Here is a 23,996-nt window from a genome sequence, read left to right on the forward strand (position 1 = left end):
GAACACATCCTGTACCATGTAAGCACTCAAATCATTAACACCATGTACAGAATCGGCACTATCAAGAGACATTTGAATTTGACAAGACAGATTGAATGGTTTGAGTTTCTTTTTGGAGTACTAAGAAAAGTATCCCTTAATCTCCTGAGTTAAACTGACGAAGGACAACAGTATGGCAGTAATCAACTGACCACTGAACACTAGTTCCTTTAATACTAACAAAGGGAGGTTACAGGTACAAAGTTAAATATAACAAATCAATTCCGAGAATGGAGTCCAAACTTAGATGTATTTTTCTTTAAAAATGAAGCCTTGCTTCATTAGGTACCTTTATAGAAGTTTCAAAATTTATAAAACAAGATATAATTTAAAAGATTATCTTAGCACTGGTATAATCCTTGGAGGCATTATAGTTTCTAAAGACCACCAACTCGGGTAATCTCAATGGTATGGTTGTTTGGGTAATTAATATAGTATGGAGTTCTTACAACATACCCTGTATCCAAGCTATTTGATAGCCTGCTACTGCTACTATCTGATCTCAGGTAAATGTTTTAACCTTTTAACTATCACCTATAATCTTCCAAAAACTCTATTTTGCTCCTCTTTTGAACTCACACCACAAACCTGTATTTAGCAATGACCTCATTAAATGTACTTTAAAAAATCTTTAACCCTCTGTTCTTTACTCCTGGCACAACCACTCCTGTCTGACCTTGGGAACTATGGCATAGTCTACTGAATTCCTGACATGTCAAGACAGAATAGGAGCTGGCTTCTGGATTTCCTCTTCTGAAAATGTGAACTGCCTAAACATACTCAAGCTCATCTTCAATGTCCTTGGCACACACTTAACTAGATTAAGATCCTTTGGTATTATCTCTCAATGAATTATGTTCCAAGTTAAAGGAAACCCAGTTGTTACAGACAGATCAAATTTGGAGGGAAGGAGGTGGAATATCAACCACTAGAAAAGAAGGTAAATTACAAACACATAAGAAAAAAAGGAAGAAAGAGCAGTAAAAAGAAAGGAAAGGGGAGACTGTCTTCCTGAAAGAAGGTCGGATTGAATTAAATAAATGTTCAATTACAAATCATCATGGGGCAGTGGATATAAAAGTAGAGAATAAGAAAGGAAAAGAAAACCTATATCAGTGAACATAAAACAAGAAACAGGGTAAACAACCATATAGTCCAAATACATGAAATGGTCAAAGGAGCAGCAGCTTTATGCAAACAAGAAAACATTCTCTTGATTATAAGAAAAAAGATTTAAGAAAGGGGAGTTTGAGAAAATCATGTGCATTTTTACTTGACAGAGTTACCTCAGAACATTCTTTCACAGGCGGTTTTTGTGAATGACAAAGCTGTGAAATGGTTAATGTTATGACTTAAGTTTCACATTTTGGATTTTCATTTCTTGTCCTCTCCCCTCCCTTGTATCTTATATTTTTTCATAAAGAGATTTGGATAGTTACAGTTTCAAACAATGCCCCTTTTCTACTATATTTTCAAAAAATAAGTCAATTAAAATACTAATTTGTTTAACAATATTTTTTTATCAACAACATCTTACCTTTATTATTGTAGACATCTAAGTAATTAGGTGCCGAAAAAATTGTTATTAATGAAGGGAACCCTGTAGTTTGACTTTTTCTGTACATTCTATAGCTGCAAAACAAATAACTTAATATGCATCGTAAAGCATCAATCATGGTTACTAAGTTTGATTTGTATATAAGGTGTTAATTTGGGTCAGGGAAACAGAGTTCTTACCCTGCATCTTGAGCTTCATGAGCTCTAATAATCGATAACAAATTATTGTTTTGCAAAAATTCACACACTGCTGGATAGCTGTGGGGAAAAAGAGAAAATTAAGTAAAATAATGACTTTCTATATAATGAAAGCATATGCTATTTTTACAACTAAAATGTGATTAAGCTTGAATATTTTTCCTTACTTATAAAAATAAGAACATCCTCGAACTGTATTGTGACTAAAATGTTCCTGTGATTTTTCATTTCCAAAATCTTCAGAAGGATCGGACCATAGCAAGTCACACATTGGTCCAAATGCAGGTGGCTCTTTGAATCTATCTAACTGTGAAAGAAAAAAAAGAAACAAAGAGCAGAATAACTTGTCAAAAGTGAGAATGGAATGGACAAAGGAAAGTGGTACCAACTCTGAATATTGTGCATACTACATTGTTCTGAATGGTTAGAAGATATTTTCTTCAAATACCAGTATATTAATTTTTACCATTACCTAATCTTGGCAGTGAAGAGACGTTTGAAGTTTCTAGTCTCTACTCAACAAAATGCTATAAATAGGAATCAACTCTTGTTACTAAAATATATACTCACTCTCCTAATATCATCCAGTGTGTGTATTTCTGGTGAAAGTCCACCATGAACACAAAGAAATTGTTGGTTTAAAAGTGCAGCAAGAGGCAAGCTATCAAAAGCTTCCATACAAGCTTCATAGACTCTTTCTGAATATTTAATTTTACCTAGAGAAAAGAAAAAATTCAGTAATTGAAAACTGCATAATTTGTTAATCATTTAAAACATATACATGCACATACATAAATGACTATTAAAACCAAGGCAAAAAAATTAAAGATATGGATAAGAGCCAAGTGGTAGCTAGGGGTTCAGAGCTGGTAAAGGGGTGAGTATCAAAGGCGGCAAGGAGGATTCATGGGATGATACTTTTCTGTATTGTGACTGTGATGGTAGACAGCTTTAATCATTTGTTAAAGTTGAGAACTAAACACTTCAAAGAGTAAATTTTACTGCATAAAAAAATTTCTTTTTAAAAAAGGCCAGCATCTTACCCCATAAGAATCAATAAAGATAAGCAATGTTACTGTACTTACAAAGACAAAATATTTGCTCTCCTTAGATTTATTTTGTGTATGCAGCAGATAGTCATAAAATATTACTAAAAGTAAATAAGTCAAATCTCTAAAAATAGCTCAACTCTTTACCTTTATAGGCCAAGTAAGGCAAAATTAGTACTATACTTAAAGGTAGTGTTAATTATTTTATTCTACGAGTCAGTGACTACTTTTTTGTTACAGGGAAGACTACTATAACATCACAACAAAACTCAAAGTCCATCCAATTAAAAAAAAAAGAAAAGATTTTAGTCTTATTTTGGAGGACCAGAGGGTTTCCTTTAGCCTACAATGAACACTTAAAATGAGCAGCGAAGCAAGAAGTCAACGTAACACAAGAACGAATTAAACTGTCATCTACTTTTAAAAGTCTGTCATACGTATTCCTTTGCACCTTTATACTTTTAAAGTCCTGGATATTTTGGGATTTTGCTGGACAGCTTGTTACTTATATGAGAAAAAAAGAATTCAGTTCCTATTTCACTGCTTAACACTGTAACATTCAAATACGAGAAGATCTATATCTAGCAATCAGAGGTTATAAACTGGTAGTCTGATGACAGACCTGTTTTCCAACACTGCAGTTTAGTAAAAACTTTAATTTGATTGCTTTGAGGTCAAGCATGAACTTTCCAGGCCTCATCTTATATTCATTTAAGTTACCCACCTGATCTTTGAAGTTATATCAGAGTTTGCCACTTCTGCTACTACCTGTCACTATATTGATCTTTATTGCATCATGTTTTGCGTCTCAGTAATCTGAAGTTATTTTCTAATTTTAAATCTTAATTCTAAGACTTAATACAGCCATGAGTACTAACAAGTACATAGCTACGAGATATGAGAAAAGGTCAAACTCTATACTATATGATTGCTTACAGCTATTAGATTACCACAGCCCTAAAAATTTAAGAGAGAAATGGGATAAATATTGTAGACTAAGACCTTCAATTAATCAACTGTGTGTGTATAACACAATCTGCATAATTAAAAAATACATAAAACAATCTGCAGTGATGACAGGATGATTAATTTGTTAAGAATGTTCATGGGAATGTCTCAATATTGGTGGAGAGAAATCTCCAATGCAACTTTTCTTTGCACTTGGTTCATATTCTTCCTGTTAGAAAAAAAATAATTCTAAAATTAAAACTATACACAGAGCTCAAAACTGTTCCTAAGTACATATGTAAAAATCAAATTTAATAGGAAATATTGAAATGAAAACATGTGAATAATATTAAACACTAGAGAACTGTAGACAATCTTCCTGAAAGTTTTACATGTTTGGACACAAAATCTGTTCTTACATCTTGCACTGTAAAATCTTCAAACTCTTACTACCCACATCACTCTAAAAGAACCCTGAGGAAGTGAAAATAGTTCTCATGGCAGTACTCACATTCCTGCTTAAAGGTAAAATATTCAGTAAGGTGTCTGCATTCATGGTTGCCTCTCAGAAGAAATAATGTACTTGGATATAGAATCTTCAGGACCCATAAATATAAGACACACTACAAAAGAAAATGTTTCCAGTGAATTAATCTTATATTTTTGTTTAACTAAGCTGTTTAATCTTTGTTTCATTTCCTCTAACCCTTTTCTATTACTCTTCATTATCTTTTTATTATCTTTTTCTCTTTGTCCCTTACTAAAACATAAGCTCCATGAAATTAGGGACTTTGTTGTCTTATTCACACCTGATCAGAAAAGTACCTAGCAAGTAGAAGAGCAGTAAATATTTGTTGAATAAATGAGTCAAATAATTTACTTTTGACTTACAAATTGTTTGCTGTAAAAACAATTAGCAGATTGGTCTCCTCCTTAGGTATACCAATAAATAAAACAGTAACAATGTCAAAAATAATAGCAGCTAATATTTACTGAGTATTCATAATATGCCAAGCACTAATTATTCCTCAAACAACTCTATGAAGTATGTAATATTATCTCTGTTTTACAAATGAGGAAACAGAAGCAAAGAGCTTAAGTAACTTGTCCAAAATCACAAAACCTCTAAGTAATGGAGATAGGATTCTAATCCTCTGATTTTAAGCATTATGCCATGCTGCCTAATGAAGAGAAAAGTCATGTTTTATGTTTACTTTGTTGGTTATGAATGTTGCCTTATATAATTAAGTGCTTATTATCTGAAATGATTCAAAGACAATGCAATTTTAAATAAAAAGAATATTAGAACAGCAGTTATTTTCCTCTAAATACACCTAAGAAACAGACTCACATATTACTTATTTGGTTTAAAAAAAGGAAAGACTATTTCATATGTATATAAGTTTGGTTTACATGATCACATACAAAAAGAAAATACAAACTCTTTATTTTTCTGGCTGCACTGCATAGCTTAAAGGTCTTGGTTCCCTGACCAGGGATCAAACCTGGGTCCTTGGCAGTGAAAGTGTGGAGTCCTAACCACTGGACTGCCAGGGAATTCCCACAAACTTTGTTTGAAACAAGTTAAGGTTAACTGAAATGTGTAACACATTTCATTTTATTCACAAGAAAAAAAAGCCTGGTAAGTACTTAATAAATACCTGCCCTTTTCACTTATTCTGATTCTTTATTACTTTCCAACAATAAAATGAATTAAAAGAGTCAGCTACAGGGACTTCCCTGGTGGTCCAGTGGTTAAGACTTCCAGTGCAGGGGATGGGGGTTCAGTCCCTGATGGGGGAACTAAGATCACACGTGTCAAAAAAACCAAACAGAAAACAAAAACAAAAGTATAACAAATTCAATAAAGACTTTAAAATTGGTCCACATTAAAAAAAAAAAAACAAAACAACTTAAAAAAAAAAAGTCTTGTTTAAAAAAAAAAAGTCTGCTACAAAACCCTCTAATACCAAACACTCAGTTACCAACTAAGCTTCCTAAAATTGTTCTATTGTTTCTGTCAAAGGCCCCAGTCTTTCTATCAAGAAGGGCCAATTTCTAGCTTTCTTGAAGGCTCCAAGGGAAGACTGAGAGGGGCTGATGATGACACTAGGGACAGAAAGAACAACTCAGGATAATAAAATTCCCAAGGGAATTTGGATGGACAGAGCCCGGAGCTCCCTTTCCCACCAGGGATCCTAGCATACCTCAGAACGGAGGCTGAAAACACCAGAGGAGACATAAACAGCAGTAACTGGCATAGAAATTCATCAGGTAAGGTTTCAATATCTAGTGGAGGACATGGTTGAAAGCACAGGCTCAAACTGCCTAGCTCCACCACTTACTAACAATATGACCTTGGGCAAGTTATTTAACCTTTCCAAGCCTCAGGCTCCTCTATAAAATGGATAAAATAACAGTACTTACCTCATAACTTTGTTGTAAAAATTAATCAAGTATGTTAACTGCTTAGAATATGCTTGAAACACATTAATGCTAACACACCTATCTATTTGCAGAGCTTCTACTCAACAATTTAACCTCTAAGAATTTGTCCTATAGAAATAACTGGGCAAGTATATAAAGACGTATAAATAATATGGTCCACTGAAGCATCAACTGCCATGGCAAAAAACTGGGAATACTTTAAATGCCTAACAATAAGAATTGATTGACTGTGACTAGTTTAGTCAACAGAATACAGTGTAGCTATTAAAAATGATGCTGTAAATTTATAATTGAACTGGCATGACATCAGAGCATAGGAATTAATAAAAAAAGGAAGTTACAGAACATTATAATAGGAGTTCATTTTCATTCCAAAAAAGGGAAGAAATGCATATATTAGAAAACACAAATTGTTCTATGTCTTAATTTTTATAATTAGAAAAGTAAAAGGAGCAAAAAGACAATCTACTATTGAGTGATAATAAACAGGTCATTTTAATGCCTCTCAAGTTTTTAAAAGCTGATTAATACTTTTAGAATACATAAAGATTCCATATGATATACTTGGGTCTTAATGGCTACAGGAGGAAAGACAGAAGCACTAGAGTTTAAGTGATAAAAGCATTCTATTTTATTTAATTAGAAAAATACAATTAATCTTTTTTTTTTTTTTGCATGGCTAAATGCCTTTAAGGGCAAGAGAGATAAACAGCATTAGCTCCTCAAGGCCACTAGATAACAGGGCAATAAAGGCCCCTCATTTTGCTTATAATTTCCACTGGGAAATGGTAATTACAGTAACACAAAAAAAATTAAGAAAATAGTTTGAAAGACAAAAGAGGAATAAATAATAGCTTTACCTAAAAACTTCAGAATACGCAGAGGTATTAAAAAGAACCCAACACAGGTAATTTAAAGAACTTATTTTATGTGGAAGTAATAGAAATCATCTATGATAACACTTAAAAGCAAATCAAATGACAGTATATGATTATTACCTCTATACTAAAATAACCTCTGTCCACATAATCACCAAGAAAAAGGTATCGTGTATTAGCAGGTGATCCTCCTACTTCAAAAAGTTTCATCAGATCAAAAAATTGGCCATGGATGTCACCACACACTGAAACAAAAAGATTATTAGATATGAAAAAAAACCTCTAAAATAACAAATTTTACTTAAATTCTAATTTCGTTTACATAAGAGAGAGCATAAAATTCTATCAAGAAAGGTCTAAGACGGAAGCAATCTATGAAGAGTCATGACAGGGATAATGTGTACCCAACTGTTCATGTGCTCAAGATCTAGAACAAGATATAACAAGAGTATTAAAATTTGTAGTAAGTGACAAAATTTTCATCTAAATTTATAAAACTCTTCTTTAGGAAGTCAAGCATGCACATCTTAGGATGATAAAATTATATTGGCAGTAAAATATCCGTTCTAACTCCTTATTTTCTGATGACTTCTGAATGATCATTTTTGGTATCTGATATGGCACTGAGGTATTTACCCCTGTTGACTGAAAGCATAGTAAGTAAGTATTTGTTGAATCAAATTCAATGATGGCCAACTCAACTGATGAAACCTTCATAAAAGCATATTAGACTAACTTCTGCACTCAGATTATTTAGGATCATGTTTCTTCATTGAAAACAGGCAAAAACTTTCAAAAGTTATAGGAAATAATCTGGAAATTCAAGATAATGTCCATGTAATACTAATTTAGTATATAATATGCATGAAGAAGAAACAGTTTTATAATTAGGTAAATAATGGTACAGTAAAAAAAATAATATCCAAAACATAAATAAGTGTACCTGTAATTGGAGCCTCTACTTCTATCATGGTTTTCTCTCTCCGAAGAATGGCAGCACCCTCATTGATAATTCTAAGTGCAATTTCTTCATCTACCCGACCTTCTTTTACTAAGTGGTTCTTCAGAACATCAACCCTGGGTATCCCATCCATATCAAATACTTCTTCAGATGTCAAGCGATGTGTTGGGGGGAAAGGAACAGCTGCAATTTTTTTAATTAATAAAAAAAATCACTATTAATATATTAACATAAAAACTAATCAATGGATCTAGGTAAGTAAGAGTCAAAACTGAAAAGCTGAAGTTTTTGTTTCTTCATTTACTAGATACAGGTATTAACTTTTAAAAGCTTTCTTAAAAAGAGAAATCAAATTATACTTCTTTTTAAAATAATCTATATATAACAACATGAGAATTATTAGAGAAATGAACTGTCTCACAAAATTAAGTTTTTTCAGGATAACTAAAGCTTTCTTTAACTAAAAGAAATGTTTTAGCTTTAACTGCTGCTGCTGCTAAGTCACTTCAGTCGTGTCCGACTCTGTGTGACCCCATAGACATCAGCCCACCAGCCTCTCCTGCCCCTGGGATTCTCCAGGCAAGAACACTGGAGTGGGTTGCCATTTCCTTCTCCAATGCATGAAAGTGAAAAACTGAAAGTGAAGTCACTCAGTCGTGTCCGACTCTTAGCGACCCCATGGACTGCAGCCCACCAGGCTCCTCCATCCATGGGATTTTCCAGGCAAGAGTACTGGAGTGGGGTGCCGTTGCCTTCTCCCTAGCTTTAACTAAAGCTAACTAAAACATTTTTTGATAAAACTCTCAAAACATATTACACACTCTTCATCTTAAATGAAGTATAATAAATATAATATCATACAAGCATAAATAGAAATCCCAAATATAAGGTGACTGACCAACTTCCTAATAAAAATATATAAAACAATGCCTGCTGGCCAACTTGAGCAGAAATTTCTGTGCTGTGTTTAGTTGCTCAGTTGTGTCCGACTCTGCGACCCCATGCACCATAGCCTGCCAGGTTCCTCTGTCCATGGGGATTCTCCAGGCAAGCATTCTGGAGTGGGCTGCCATGCCTCCTCCAACGGATCTTCTCAGCCCAGGTATTGAATCCAGACCTCCTGCACTGCGGGCGGACTCTTTATGGTCTGAGCCACCAGGGAAGCCCATGAATACTGGATAGAGTAGCCTATCCCTTCTCCAGGGGAACTTTCCGACCCAGGAAATCAAATCAGGGTGTCCTGCATTGCAGGAGGATTCTTTATCAGCTGAGCTACCAGGGAAGCCCAGAAATTTCTAGAAATATAGATTAAAACAGCCAAACGTTTACTTACAGATTTAAATTAATCTAGATGCATATATGTATTTAAAATAATATTAATACTGCTTTTTCTCTCACCTTCATTTTTCACATAAGTTTCATTCAAAATCTTTACACACATTTTTGACATCAGTGCATTCCTTGCCACTGGATTCATTTTTCGTCATCTAAAACACTTTTATAAGCAAATCATCCTCACTTCCATTTAAGTTGCTTAAGATACAGCACTTTTTAAATACATGTTCAATGCTATTGCTGCAAATTTATTCTAAAACACAATTTCCACTTGTCTAACTACTGAAATAGTCGGCCTTTTTACTCCTGTAGCATATATTTATGATTTCCGCAAGTATTTACCAACTGTATTGTTTTAAACTGAAATCTGTTAAGTGGAATAGAGAACATGAAAGTCCATTTTCAATGGCATCTACCTTAAGGTCATGTACCTAGGAAAAGTTATTATATACCTGTTAAAATTTTTTATTCCTTTTTAACTGAATCCAACAAATGACCTCTTTATGCATTCAAAACCAGCTTGGGTTGAAGCAGTTTTAGGCTTTTTACCAAATAGTACTTTGTTTTTCAAAAAAAAAAAAGAAAGAAATTTATAGTAAAAATGTAGTCTACATATAGACCCAAATGTATTTCTCTCTTTTCTGAAATAAATTTTTAAAGAAAAAACTCACTTTGTGTATGGGCATACAGTACACAGTATCTTCCTGACCATCACTGTGATTATCAATTATTATACAGAAGACTGGGCAAGTATAGGATGGACTGCTTCTTCACAGTTCAACTTAAAGTAACTAAAACAGGGGACTGAGTTAGAATTTTATCAATTACCTTAGAAAGAATAATAAATAACCATAATCTCATAGCAGAAAAATGATTTAGGAAGAGCTCAGTTCTTAGAAGTGAAATAAGAACTAAAGCAGAGAAATATAAATCATTTCTAAAAGACTCTGAAATCATCAATCCCTCTAGCTTTTACCTTTTTTTGATAGCAAAACAAAACTTGCTTTTCCCGCCCCCTTCTTGAGAACACATTTATTCCCATTATTTTACTGCATCTAGAACAAGACATTAAAGTACATTTTGCTCCCCCAAATAGGGCTTCCCTGGTGGCTCAGATGGTAAAGAATCCACCTGCAATGCGGGAGACCCGGGTTCGATCCCTGGGTTGCAAAGATCCCCTGGAGGAGTGCATGACAACCCACTCCAGTTATGTCTTGCCTGGAGAATCCCCATGCCCAAATATAGCTATGTCAGATTCTAAAAAAATAAAAACCTTTATTAATGTATGTTTTTCTTCAACCAAAGATTAAACAGACTATTATACTATATGCTATCGGAGAAGGCAAGGGCAACCCACTGCAGTACTCTTGCCTGGAAAATCCCACGGACACAGGAGCCTGGTGGGCTGCGGTCCATGGGGTCGCTAGGAGTCGGACACGACTGAGCAGCTTCACTTTCACTTTTCACTTTCATGCATTGGAGAAAGAAACGGCAACCCACTCCAGTGTTCTTGCCTGGAGAATCCCAGGGACGGCAGAGCCAGTTGGGCTGCCGTCGTCCATGGGGTCGCATAGAGTCGGACACGACTGAAGCGACTTAGCAGCAGCAGCAGCAGCATACTGTATGCTATAACCAAATTTGCCACTATCAGTAAATCAACTGTTTAAAAACTACAGAAATTAACAATTACTAAATAAATCAAAAGTTACTTTTGGGACATTATGAAAATGAAAAGTTTAAATATCTCTTAAATAAAAATTTCTGAGATCAAACTGGGATATTTTTCTTATCAGGCCAAGAGAATTTTTCCTCTACCCAGGAAAAGAGATACTGTTTAAGATGCTGCATTCCAGATTATGCAGAACATAATTCCTAATAATCAACAACATAATTCCACTAGTAGCTGAACTTTGTTCAAAATACAGAACTTCCTAAAAACCTAAGTGGGAGGCCTCCCCTGCATCAGCCAGTCACCTGTGGCACTGCATGTTTTCACGCACACTGTGATGCCCCACTGCAAATCACACCGAGCTGCTGCTCCTCCTGAACCAAGAGTCAGGATGTCTTACTCATTTGGGGGAAACAACTATACACTGCCCCCAGACCTGTGTTTTCCATTTCTTTTTCAATTCAAGGCATACTTTTAAATCTCAACAACAGCTGCAATACCTTTTAAGGAATGGGCAAGTAGAGGGGTGAAGAAATGTCACCATAGATAAAAGCAGATGAAAACTAAACACAACACTGAAACGGGAGAGTAGACCATTTTGGAAAAATGTTTTAATGTATCAGTAAATAAGAGGCAAAAAGGCATTGTGCTCTTTGGCGGGTGGAAAAAGGAGCCATAGCAGGTGATCTAACTAAGCAAAAGAAAACTGACCAAATAGAATTTGGCCTGATAGGAAATTAATTACTGACACTGCTGGTCAATAGAGGGTTGAATTTGCTATTGAGAAATTAATATTCTCAACTACTACCATTTTGCAACTCCTAAGGTACTTTTAAAGCATTTCCATCTAATTTTAGGTTTTTAATTGGTTTTTTACATTTCTAATTTGTCTTTAGCCAACTATTCCTGTTTTCCAACTCTTCTAAGTTTTAGATAGGGAAAAACCAGCACATAAACGTATGTACATACAATGTGAATGGCCAATAAACAGAGGAGCTTTCCCCTGTTGCCCAATCCTAAGCAAAGACTCCCAACTATCAGCCCAGTGAGGCCTCCAACACTACGTGGGGCACAGCCTGTGCCAACTGAAAACTCTACTCCAAAGTAGCATTCAGATGTCTGTGCTTTTCATCACTGCCATTACTCGCAACTGTCCAAAATAAGTTCCTCTTGAATTTTTTCTCTGTATTTCTTTTATTCACACCATGAGTAAGAGCAAACTCCGGGAGGCAGTGGAGGACAGGGAAGCCTGGCATGCGGCTGTTCATGGGGTTGCAGAGTCAGACAGGACTCAGCGACTGTGTGACCCCATAGACGGCAGCCCACCAGGCTCCCCCGTCCCTGGGATTCTCCAGGCAAGAACACTGGAGTGGGTTGCCATTTCCTTCTCCAATGCATGAAAGTGAAAAGTGAAAGTGAAGTCGCTTCAGTTGTGCCCGACTCTTAGCAACCCCATGGACTGCAGCCTACCAGGCTCCTCCATCCATGGGATTTTCCAGGCAAGAGTATTGGAGTGGGGTGCCATTGCCTTCTCCAATAAATACTACAGCACTGTCTTCAAAATTTCTAGGTATCCCCTGAGTTCCTTTTAATTTGTGGTGGTTCTCTGAACACGATCCCCTTCCCTCAAAAATTAGTTTCTCCTTCGTGGCTTATTTTTGTTATGATATCATCATTCTTTGTCACTCAGATTTAAAATTTTGATGTCACTGTTCTTTCTGGACTCTAGTTCTATTTTAAATTTTTTCTCTCTCTCTTTTTTAATATCTCCATTGCTGCAATGCTAGTTCAAGTTCTTATCACTTTGTGTACTAGAAAAATCTAAGTTCTACTTTTCCTCCCCCTTTATTGTACAAAGCACAGCTAAATAAATCTACTCAAAATACTGGGGTGGTTTCCACCCTAATTTCTTTTCTACCCTTTCCTGTTTAGTCCAAAAAGAACTAATGAATAAAGGAGACAAAAGTCTGAACCTTATTTTTCAAAGTCCTTCTTAACCATCCCCAGTCTCTTACCTATCATTCCAATCTCTGCCTCTAACTACAACTGCTCAATTTAAACAATCACTAAAGCAAAATTAGTCTCATTACTGTTTTCTTAAAAAAGTTTGCTCTTCTACCTGTTTCATTCCCACACCCAGTCATTGCTCCTGTATATCTACTTTCTAATATTACTCAGGATTTGTGTCATATTTGGTTTTCTCTTTCTCATAATTCACCCATGCCATGGTCATTCTACACTTGGACTACTCCATTAACCTTCTGACACCCTGATTTTAGTCTCTTCCATTTTAATCAGTAATCACTTATCAACAATATCATGTTACCTTTCAAAAACCAAAACATTTGGGTCATCCCTCTACTTTAAAACTTTCAATAATGTGTCAGGCCAGGCACTATGGTACAAATTTTCATGAATTGTCTCTGTTAATCCTTCAAAATATCCCATAACTTTATTAACTGTATTTTGCAGATGAGAAAATTGAGAGGGCTGGGGATACTCAGTATCTTGTCCTCAGTGAAACGATTGAAGCAGAACTAGGCAGTCTTAATTCAAACCCAGGCAGTCTTAATCATCCAGTGTTCTTAATCATCCAGAGGCTATATTTCCTAAGTTTCAGGTCCTCAACTTGGTGTGCAAAAAAACCTTTTCAACTTCATCTGCTACTTCTTGCCAAGAACTTTACACAATACTGTCACACATTCCATGCTTTTTTCAAACTCCATGCCTTTCTATTGCTGTTTTCTCTACTAGAAAATATTTTCTCCTTCTCAGCCCCACCTTAATATCTGGAGAAATTCTACTCATCCTGTAAGGCTCCCCTCAAAATATAATCCTTTCAGCGAAGCTTTCTCTCCAAGTAGGAGTCAATTCCCTCTATACAGCTGCAACAGCACTTCATACCTAATTCATTATATTATTTATTTGCAATAGTGTCTCCTCCACTAGACTGCCTCCAAGAAAAAATCTATCTTACTTAATAATATCTAATTCAATTCTGTATCCCTAACGCCTAGTATAATGTCTGGTACAAAGAGGTATTCAATAAATGATGCACAAATAAATGGTCCCAATCTTCTGCTTATTTGAATCCTGCTGCTGCTGCTAAGTCGCTTCAGTCGTGTCCGACTCTGTGCGACCCCATAGACGGCAGCCCACCAGGCTCCACCATCCCTGGGATTCTCCAGGCAAGAACACTGCAGTGGGTTGCCATTTCCTTCCTCATTGCATAAAAGCGAAAAGTGAAAGGGAAGTCGCTCAGTCGTGTCCGACTCTTCACGACCCCATGGACTACAGCCTACCAGGCTCCTCCATCCATGGGATTTTCCAGGCAAGAGTACTGGAGTGGGTGGCCATTGCCTTCTCCAGTATTTCAATCCTACCCATCCTCAAAGCTCTTTCCTCCTATACAAACCCTTGCTAGACCAATCAAATCTAGATTCATCCCTATCGCCTTTGAACTCAACTTGCTGGGTCTGCCACTTAACTGGCAATTATTAATCACACAGCCTTATGACATAAATTATTAACTTTTCATGAAACCTATTTCCCCAAGGACCAAGATTTTATTTTATCTTTTACACTGTTTTCCTACAATTTTTAGGTATATGGCAGACATTAAATAAGCAGTTGCTATTTGGTTACTTTGAATTTCAAAAATAAATTTTACATACCATATAAAAATGTCAATTAGTGTTAGCTTATTTCATCTCTATGTAAAAATAAACATTTTTATACTGAAGTGAAATCATAGGATTGGCACTAAAACACATCTCATCTAATAAATCAAAATTCTTTCACCAAACTTTTCCTTATAACTCTTGCCAATTCATTCAATAGCACCGGAACCTGAAGCTTTTGCCTCACTACTGAACAGTTGTATTTCTTCCTTGGCATTTTCCTTCCAAGATGACTTGTTGCCAGAGTGTTCTCTTTCCTTCTCACTGCTCTCTCTGTCTCATACACACACACGCATGCATGCACACACACACACACACACACTATTCTCTGTTCCCCTGCTTTCTCTAGGACACATGGTACTGAAGATTTATTTTAGTATGCTTAACAGTTTGACTAGGGTAAAAAAGAAAAGGAAAATCATTTTCAAGAATTATCTTTTTTAGATAGGTTAAGTCCATAAAACAGATTTTGTTAAAAAAAAATTAAAATTCAAGTTTCTTTAAAATATAATGAACCAGGGCTTCCCTATGACTCAGTGGTAAAGAATCTGTCTCTCATTGCAGGAGACACTTGTTCGAGCCCTCTTCTGAGAAGATCCCACCCACATGCCACGGAGTAACTAAGCCCATGCACCACAACTATTGAGCCTGTGCTCTAGAACCTGGGAGCCGCAACTATTGAGCCCACGTGCCACAACTACTGAAGCCCACACGCCCTACAGTCCATGCTCTGCAACGAGAGAAGCCACTACAAGGAGAAGCTCTCGTACTACAACTAGATGGTAGCCCCTGCTCTCTGCAACTAGAAAAAAGAAAACACAGCAACAAAGACCCAGCACAGCCATAAATAAATAAAATCATTCAAAAAAAACAAGCAAACATAATGAATTAGAATTAGCGCGCGTGCACACGCACGCACACACACACACACACACACACAATCTGAAGAAGCTATGTGACTCCAAGACCTATGTGGGTCATCTAAAAATCTGTAATGAAAATAAGCAATCCTATTAAAGCTAAGGTACTGGAAAACACATTAGCCAAACAACCTCTGATTTTTAAGCAGGGCAGCAGGCAACAGAACCTAAATGAATCATAAGGCTGCCCATTAGATATGTAACAGGTAAAAAACTTACAACACACACATTTTGGTTCAATCTCAAAGTCTGATAATTTAAGAGATAAGGATAATAAAACCTAGGGAATAAAACATGCTGAATACAAAAGAAAGTGAGTAGCACTGTGGGTGTTAAAATGAACACATACATACAAAACAGACAATGCAATGTAAGCAATAAAGGTGAATTTTTGCATTAAGTGTAATAGATTTATTAATTTCAAGGGAAAATCTAGTTTTACAAATCTGGGACCTCATCTATACAGCAAAAAGTACATTTTAAAAGTATCTGAGGGAAAAAAGGAAGTACCTGGACATTTCAGGTCAAGTAAATTTCAGGGGGAGGAGAAAGAACAATATAAATAAATTCAGGGTTTTATGCTTTAATTTTACACACACCAATTTTGCTGATGTGGCAAAAAGGCACTAGGAAAAATTAACTGTTTTTCCTAGTTTGTTTCTATTTTCTTATTGCCAACTTACTATGTTAGCTAAAGACAGAAAAATGCTTAACAGAAAGTAGTTAAGAGGGCATACTCTCTCACCTAAACCACTTGGGCTCCACCAATTTTCAAACAGATGAATTTGACCAGAGCCAGAAGCTGGAGCAGGCCCAGAACTGAAGTGTCTTAATGAACCAGGAAACCTAATCACCCATCATCAGGGATATGGAATTACCACTAATAATTTCAGTGAACAGATAATTTATACATGAATCACCTACCATATTCCAAGACCTCAAACTTCACATGATGTGAAATTCAGGCATTTGATACTAAACACAGAAGACCTATTCCCCTTCAAAACCTATGTGACCATAAAACACAGGCCTCTTGGCTAGAAGTGTAAGAGTACAAAATCTGAAACAACTGGGGAAAGTTTCAGGGAGTAAAATACTATTTATATTCAATGCCAATGATGGTCTCTATAACCTTACCACTATGAAATGGTGCAAAACTAGCACATACTAGACTTAAATCTAGATTTGTAACAAGTTAAACTTAAGTTGAATTAGCACTGTGGTTATATAGCTTCAGCAAACTGGTGTTGTCATCAAATGTAACATTATACTACAATTACTTACTGAGGAAGGCAAGAAAGAAGCTTGAAAATGAAATATAAAAGATTTCTATAATGAAAGCTAAGTTTCCCAGTAACTTCCAAGGAAGCCAAAAACTCCTGGAGCAGCACTAACCAGTCTATTGCACACTGTCTCTAAAGCATGTGATCCATATCTGCCATTCCAACTAGCTAACAAATTCCATAAAGAAATGAAAGTTGTCTTGAAGAGCATACTACTAAGTACATGGGACCTTATATCCACGAGTTCTACAATGATTTTCTATATCAACAAACTCCCATTTACCTAAATCAAATGACTTTTATTTCATACCAATAAACTGCAAATATGACTATGTCTTATATTCACAACCCACACCTAAGGAATATGCCCTATGTCTGGAATCTTATTTTTACTGTATTAAAGCAGTACAAGGCAAACATTACCATATAAATGACAAAAAACAAGAAGATTCACAAGCTAAGTACAGCATAAACTTACTGTTCAGAAATGTGACTGGTTGTCCCATCTAATAGTAGGGTGAAAAGTGCCAGGGGAAATGAACAGCCAGCACAGGCATACTGTCAGAAAATTAACAGGCAGCTCATGTCTCCTATTCCCAACCCAACAAAACTTCAACATAGCATGAATGTCTGAACTGCCAATCTTTTTTTCTCTTTTTCAAAAGACTTCTTGGGACAAGGATTCCATAAAAGCTTTTTTCAGCTGATGCCTGGCCCGAATATATACACGATTAAGCTTTTAAAATTGTCTACATAAATCTAGATACAAATTAGTATTATCATTAAAGGAGGCTAGAATTGATAAAAACCACAAAACAAAAAGTTTTTCTTGTTTTTAAATATTTTAATGGAAACATGTCTAGTCAGATTTCCAAAACTGGGCTAACAGTGTTTAAACATTATGCCAGTATGTTTGAGAAGCTGAATGAAATAAATAAATAAATAAAAGAAGTATCTATCTTTCAAAAATAAATGTGATACAATAAAGAAAACTTTATTCTAAAATGATTTCAATTTATTGACCAAGCTACTTGATAAAGAAAAATCATTTCAAATTATGTTCTTCACCTCCACAGCAGGGTTTGAAGTTGATGGGCTCTCCCAGAGAGCATGGGAATTTTAAGCAATTCTAAATTAGCCTTCAATTTCTCTATTTCAAATTAATGTGATGACCTGTTGTAGTTAAACAATCATAAATTCTGCACCAGCTGAGAAATATTTAATTTTTTCTTCTAGGGGGGAGTGTGTAGGCGTTTGCATGCACGGGAGGGCTAACCCCCCTTGCCCTCTGACCAGTGTTGCCGGTTCTAAGTAAATGCTTCTTCCTATCCCCGAAGCTCTTTTTTTTTTTTTAACTGTCTTTTTTTCATCTCTTATGCACTTACACCCGGAGCCCACAAATTCTGGTTTGTCCCTTCACCCTTGTCCAATCCCATACAGTTCCCCCAATTTCCGCGCGGGGTGACACCTGAGGGCCGAGTGCGAACCCCTGCGGCTGGCATTAACTAGGCGCGAATAGGGCGGATGGCTGTCACAGGGGAGCAGGCGTGGGCCAAAGGCGAGGTGATTTCTGCTCATCGCCCAGCCCCGCGTGGCTGAAGGTCTCAGAGCCCCTCGTTCGCCCCGGCAAGCCAGGCGTGCAGCTGTCGCGGTGCAGGAAGCTAATCGCGGCCTCTGGGCCGCTTTGACACGGCGGGCAAGAAAAGAAAGAGGCTCACTGCGACTAGTAGCCTCACCCCTCCAGCTAGGAGACCTACAGAACGAAACCTCTGCCACGGCCCGAAGGCAAGCGAGAGACCTCGAAGCCGCCGCCACCGACTCAGCCCAGCCCAGCAGGGGCCCGCCCAGGGGCCACTCCCCAAGTGAGGCAGCCAGTCACTCGCCCGCCCTTCCGGGCCCGCTCCGGAGGGGACGGTCTCCCGCCCGCCCTCACACAGCTATCTCATCAGGCCAGGCCCCCAGGGCTTCGTCCACCTCTCACCTTTGACGACGCGGTCAGCCCCGGGAGGGGGCGGCGGGGGCGGGGGTGGGGGCGGTGCAGCCCGGGCCGGCTCCGGGGCGGCCATGCTGGGCCCGGGGCTCGGCTAGGCGCTGGGCCGGGCGGGGCTGGGGGCGGGGGCGGCGGCTACCAGAGCCAAGCGGCGGCGCCGCCGGGGAACATGGCGGACCCTCTTTCCCTACAGAGGGGCTAAGACCGGCATGCACCGCGCTTGCGGGGGCGGGGGCGGAGCAGGCTCTAGGGACTTGAGCAAAATTACTGAAGCTAGCAGAGAAACAAGACCATGCCAAGGGATCAGCTTAAAATTCTGGGCAAGCAGAAATAAAGAGGGAGGAGAGATGATTTGTCTGTAGCTAGTTCCTGCGGTGAATGAGCGCTAGGGAACACGACGCCGGCTTTCATGGAGCTCCTAGAAAGATGGGGATACGTGACCAAACCTAAGAATCTCCCGCAAATAGAGAGAGAGAAAAAAAAAAAAGTATAACAATTTGACTATCAGATCCGGGTACTTCGGTTGATAACTGACAGAAGAACTAGAGGAAGCGTTGTAGGTTCTAGAGCGAAGCAACGGTTCAGAATGGAGTTTGAGAGAGAATCTGGCCCTTGTGTTTAGAGCCTGAAATTGTCAAGGGTCTAAAAGCACAAAGAATGCAGGTAGAGCACACTAGTCTCCAAGGGTTCAGAATCAAAACAGATAAGAGGAAAGGAAGGGTTTTGTCACTGAGATGTTCAAAGAGTCTACGAAATTCACCTGAAAAGGACACAGCCTCCCTCTTAATTCACTGAGAAAAGAGAGATTTCAAAGGCAATAGGGAATTGGAAATTAGTTCCTCATAAGAAATACCTCTACGATAGAATGTGGGCCCAGGTTTTCTACGGAAACTTTAAAGAGATGTACACTCTTGGGGAAGGGAGTAGTGGGACAAGAAATGATTGTTCAATGGATAATTATTAGAAGAAGAGTATGACAGAGGATGAGATGGCTGGATGGCATCACCGACTCGATGGACATGAGTTTGAGTGAACTCCGGGAGTTGGTGATGGACAGGGAGGCCTGGCATGCTGTGATTCATGGGGTCTCAGAGTCGGACAGGACTGAGCGACTGAACTGAACTGATGTGTTATGACACCAGGAGAGGTACTGGATCAGTAGCAGGGATCAGAATATCCTAAGATCTATATATCTTTTTTTTTTTTTTTTTTTTGCTGCACCGAGAGGTATGTCAGATCTCAGTTCCCCAACCAGAGGTCAAACCTGTGCCCTATACAGTGGAAGCGCGGAGTCTTAACCACGGAACTGCCAGGGAAGTCCCAGATCTATGTATCTTGATGGCATAGGACTCAAGTAGGATAGAGTGAGAAATGCCTGCCCATCCTCCTGCTCAATACTACATGTGCTCAGGCAAGCAACAGTCCAAACGACTCAAAGACCACCTCTCTACCTCTTGACTTGTCAATCTTAATGATCCTGAGAGCTGGAATAATCTAAGAAAAAGAGAAATGCCCAGTGGGTAATGTTTGCTAAGGGAGCTCACATATTACTTTTTAGAGGGAGATGAATTTTCGAGTGAGGAAGGGGTGAAAATGGATCTTTCTTACATGAAAGTGTCATATAATTCTGGAGGGAAGGGAAGGGGCAGCCATATGAAGAGAGCAAGGAAGGGATAAGAGGCACATGATAAACTTGTAGAGGGAGGGCACAACGGGTACCTAGATCAAGAGTGAGTTTGTAAGAGGAGTCTGAATCCCAGAAAATCTCCCTGAGGAGTGAAGGAGAAAGTATGTAATGTGTTGAGTGCCTCTTGGCAGGAAAGGGATAGAAAATATACTAGCAGCAATAACAACAAGGAAAGTCACTCCATATTAGGACTCATTGACTCTTACCTTGAATACATACCCTTCAACCAGTCTTCAACTCCTCTTTGGCTCCTCACTTTCACTCAGTCAAAAGCCATATACTGAGCCCCAGGCCACTGGGAATTGCTATTTCTTGCTTCCCCAGCCCAATACAAAAGAGCAAGAAAATACAAAAGGAATCAAATAGACAATTAAATGACAAGGAATTAAATAGAACTATCTTATAGATTTATTAATGAAAAATACTTTACAAAAACAGTATGTTTGGCCCTAAAATAGTTCAGCTGACTCTTGAGGGTTTACAGCGGCGACTGAGCAAGTGGCAGTAATGGCTGTGCTGCTGAGGACAGGAGGGTATGTTAGTGTGCCTGACTCCCATTTGTTCCAAAGAGTAAATGTTATGTTGGCAGCCCCACATTCTAGGCCTAAGGTTTGGAGCTGAGGGAAGGCTGACAGTCTGGGCAGGTGGGCTAGCCTGAATGATATGGTCAGGACCAAGACTACAGGGCTACATGTCCCGCCAAGGATGAGGGATGGAGAAGACAGAAGGTTGGATAATAGGGATAGGTGGATAAAACAAAGCATAGAAGTTGGTAATATAACAGGGAACAGAATATGAGGGCTTAGAGTATTCAAGAATAAAATGGTGACCCTAAGATCCTAAGGAATGGCTGGTGTCCAGAGTAACATGGATTCATCTTTAAAGTGGATCAAATAAAACCCTAAACAGCAGCTGCTTCCTTTTGCTAGGTGAATGGAAATTGAAGTTTCAAATATTCCCTCAAAGAGCCAGGTCTCCTTAGGGGTTCCTGGCACCCCTGGGAGAAACTGCCAACTCTATGTTGAGATAAGACTTGCACAACCCTGGCAGGGATGCAGGGTACCAACTCTGCTGCAGTACAGTTTAACAGAGAAAGCTGTGGCTCCAGGAGAGGAAAGGGGTGACCCTTACCACCTGCTGTGCTGCAGGGCTCTAGCCCTGATCTGTTCTCTGCCAGGGGCATCTGCTAGGACAAACAGAAACTCCTCTCTCCCTGTCCTCCTGTGCCTAGATGGCAGGGCATAACTGCTTTGCCTCCAGTCATCATCCGGGGGCATATCTACTCTTCGAGGACCAGGGGCTCGAAACCCTGGAACAGGACCTGAATTCCAAGCTGACCTCAGGGGTACACAAAGACTGCTTGATGGTGGCGACACAGGGTGAACAACAGGAGGGTGGGAGGGTGAATGGAAAAGATCCCCCCAGGACTGAGCATGAGGAACCTGAAGGCCCTGGTGTCTTTCTGGTAGTGTGGCAGTGTGGGTTAGCTGAGGCTTGCACCCTGGAGTAGTCAGGAATCTGGCCCCAACATGCTGGTTGGCCTCTGACCACGGTCCCCGGGAGGCATCTGTTCTGGAACGATGGGGGAGACTCCGGTAGTTCAAAGTCCTTCCTGTGTACTTGACCCCTTCGGAAGTTTCACCCCTGTCACACATAGCCAGAAACTGCTGGACACTCCTCGAAGTTCCTGGGGAGAGAAAAGAAACCCAAAGATTGAGCAACTTCAGTAAAACCATTATCCTTCCCAGAGGACCATTCCTGGCTGTTTCTTTCAACTCCCCGCCACTTTAAAAACATACAAATAAGGGAAAGAAGGAACCTAGCTTTGCTTTTAATGTCATTTTAAAAAATTCTTGATATACATTAAAATCAAGTCACTGCCAATCTGTGCAAATGAAACAGTCTCCTGGATGTTGCCATACTCCTATCTCACTGCATTATAATCTGTCCTCCAAAAGACAGACAGACAGACACACAAACACACATACATGAATGGCTCTCTGATATTCCAAATATATGTTCTCTGTGATAATTTTACTCCTTAGAGCCACCACTCCAAAACATCACTCAGTTTTTCTTAACATGGTACTTTCACTCCAGTTGAACTGTGTCTGCTTACATTCGTGTTCATTCTCCAAGATTTCTGCTTTTGTTTGCACTACACCCACATACATAATGTAGAATGCCTTTTCTATACATTGATTCCCCTTTACTTAAAAGAAGCAAAATATAATTTTCCAAATGTCACTTCTAAACAGTACTTCTCATTTTTACTTTTTAAATTCCATCAATAGCTGTACTATACACACACACACACACATATATATATATATATACCTGATTACTGAAACTTTGAGCTCTTTAAGAGCAGAGAACTGCCTTCTTTGTCCCATGTATTTACTGTAGTATTTGGTGCAGAACAAGTTGCAATAAATGCTGCCTTACTGATCAGATACTTCTAGTAACTCTCAAAGGATGCTGGTGACCTGGCAGCTCCACTGAGTAATAAGAAGTCCATTTATCCAGAAGGCCTGCTTATCTAAAGCTCCCTAAAATTTGGGCACAAATATCAACAGTACTACTCAGTTCTAAGAAGATTCTTTTCCCTGGGGATTTATACCCATAGATAGGTTTCTCAACTTTGGCACTACTGATATTTGGGGCTGATAATTCTTTGTCTAAGGAGTAGGGTAGGGGTGTGCAAGGAAACTTCTCTGTGCATTGCTAGATGTTTAGCAGCATCCCTGGCCTTTCTACCCAGTAGATGCCACTGGCACCTCCCCTTTCTCATTAAGAATCACTGCCTCAAATTGTAGATTTGATCCATGAGGGGAAAAATGGAACAAATCTTGCTGTGGAGTGTCAAAGAAAGCCAGAAGTATGCTGCCCACCTTCCCCAGGATTGTCTGGGTCTCTATACATGGCATGGGTATTCTGTGCATGGGATCTTTCCAAGTCTGCCATTCACTAGTCATCCTCCTAGACCATCCCTCAACTGAGACTTGGGATAAAAGGAGAGAAAAACAGCTGATAGAGATGATATTTCCTGTTTTGCGGGATCCTAAAGACTGGGTACTAATTCCCTGGGTCACTTAAAATCATATCCTATCACAACTGAAGCAGTTCATTTTCATGAGTAGTTAGATTCTGGGAGCTCTGGTCTAGACCCCATGTTGCCCAAGAAATGATTCAGTCATGATTCATCAAGATCAATGCTTGATCTTTAAAGCGATAATTCATTTCCCTTTACAACTCCACCTTAGGACCCTCCTTCCCCTTCCCCACCCCCCAAAAGATGCACTGATTTGATTCTTCCAGGTCCCTGGAAAAGTACTACATTCCAGCACATAATAT

The 23,996-nt window shown here is 38.6% G+C and overlaps 2 protein-coding genes across 26 annotated transcripts in view; both read right to left on the reverse strand.

Moving 5' to 3' along the window:
* The window catches only part of PPP3CB (protein phosphatase 3 catalytic subunit beta), a 43,834-nt gene extending 24,734 nt beyond the window's left edge, over positions 1-19,100 (reverse strand). For all 8 annotated transcript variants that reach the window (XM_025284755.2, XM_025284752.2, XM_025284754.2 and 5 more), the window contains exons 1-8: positions 18,947-19,100; positions 8,061-8,261; positions 7,238-7,362; positions 4,303-4,414; positions 2,365-2,510; positions 1,962-2,101; positions 1,777-1,854; positions 1,577-1,671 (exon numbers count right to left, since the gene is read on the reverse strand). In XM_025284755.2, the coding sequence (XP_025140540.1) occupies positions 1,577-1,671; positions 1,777-1,854; positions 1,962-2,101; positions 2,365-2,510; positions 4,303-4,414; positions 7,238-7,362; positions 8,061-8,261; positions 18,947-19,031 (982 nt within the window). In that variant the 5' untranslated portion in view covers positions 19,032-19,100. The remainder of the gene's footprint in view (positions 1-1,576; positions 1,672-1,776; positions 1,855-1,961; positions 2,102-2,364; positions 2,511-4,302; positions 4,415-7,237; positions 7,363-8,060; positions 8,262-18,946) is intronic.
* Positions 19,101-21,027: 1,927 nt separating this feature from the next.
* USP54 (ubiquitin specific peptidase 54) overlaps positions 21,028-23,996 on the reverse strand; it is a 132,830-nt gene continuing 129,861 nt past the window's right edge. For 17 of the 18 annotated variants that reach the window (XM_006052667.4, XM_044942246.2, XM_044942247.2 and 14 more), the window contains one exon: positions 21,028-22,329. In XM_006052667.4, coding sequence (XP_006052729.4) covers positions 21,770-22,329 — 560 coding nt within the window. In that variant the 3' untranslated portion in view covers positions 21,028-21,769. The remainder of the gene's footprint in view (positions 22,330-23,996) is intronic. The other variant, XR_003109077.3, reaches the window with a different exon arrangement.

Source organism: Bubalus bubalis, chromosome 4 (assembly GCF_019923935.1).
Source record: "Bubalus bubalis isolate 160015118507 breed Murrah chromosome 4, NDDB_SH_1, whole genome shotgun sequence".
Classification (NCBI taxonomy): Eukaryota; Metazoa; Chordata; class Mammalia; order Artiodactyla; family Bovidae; genus Bubalus; species Bubalus bubalis.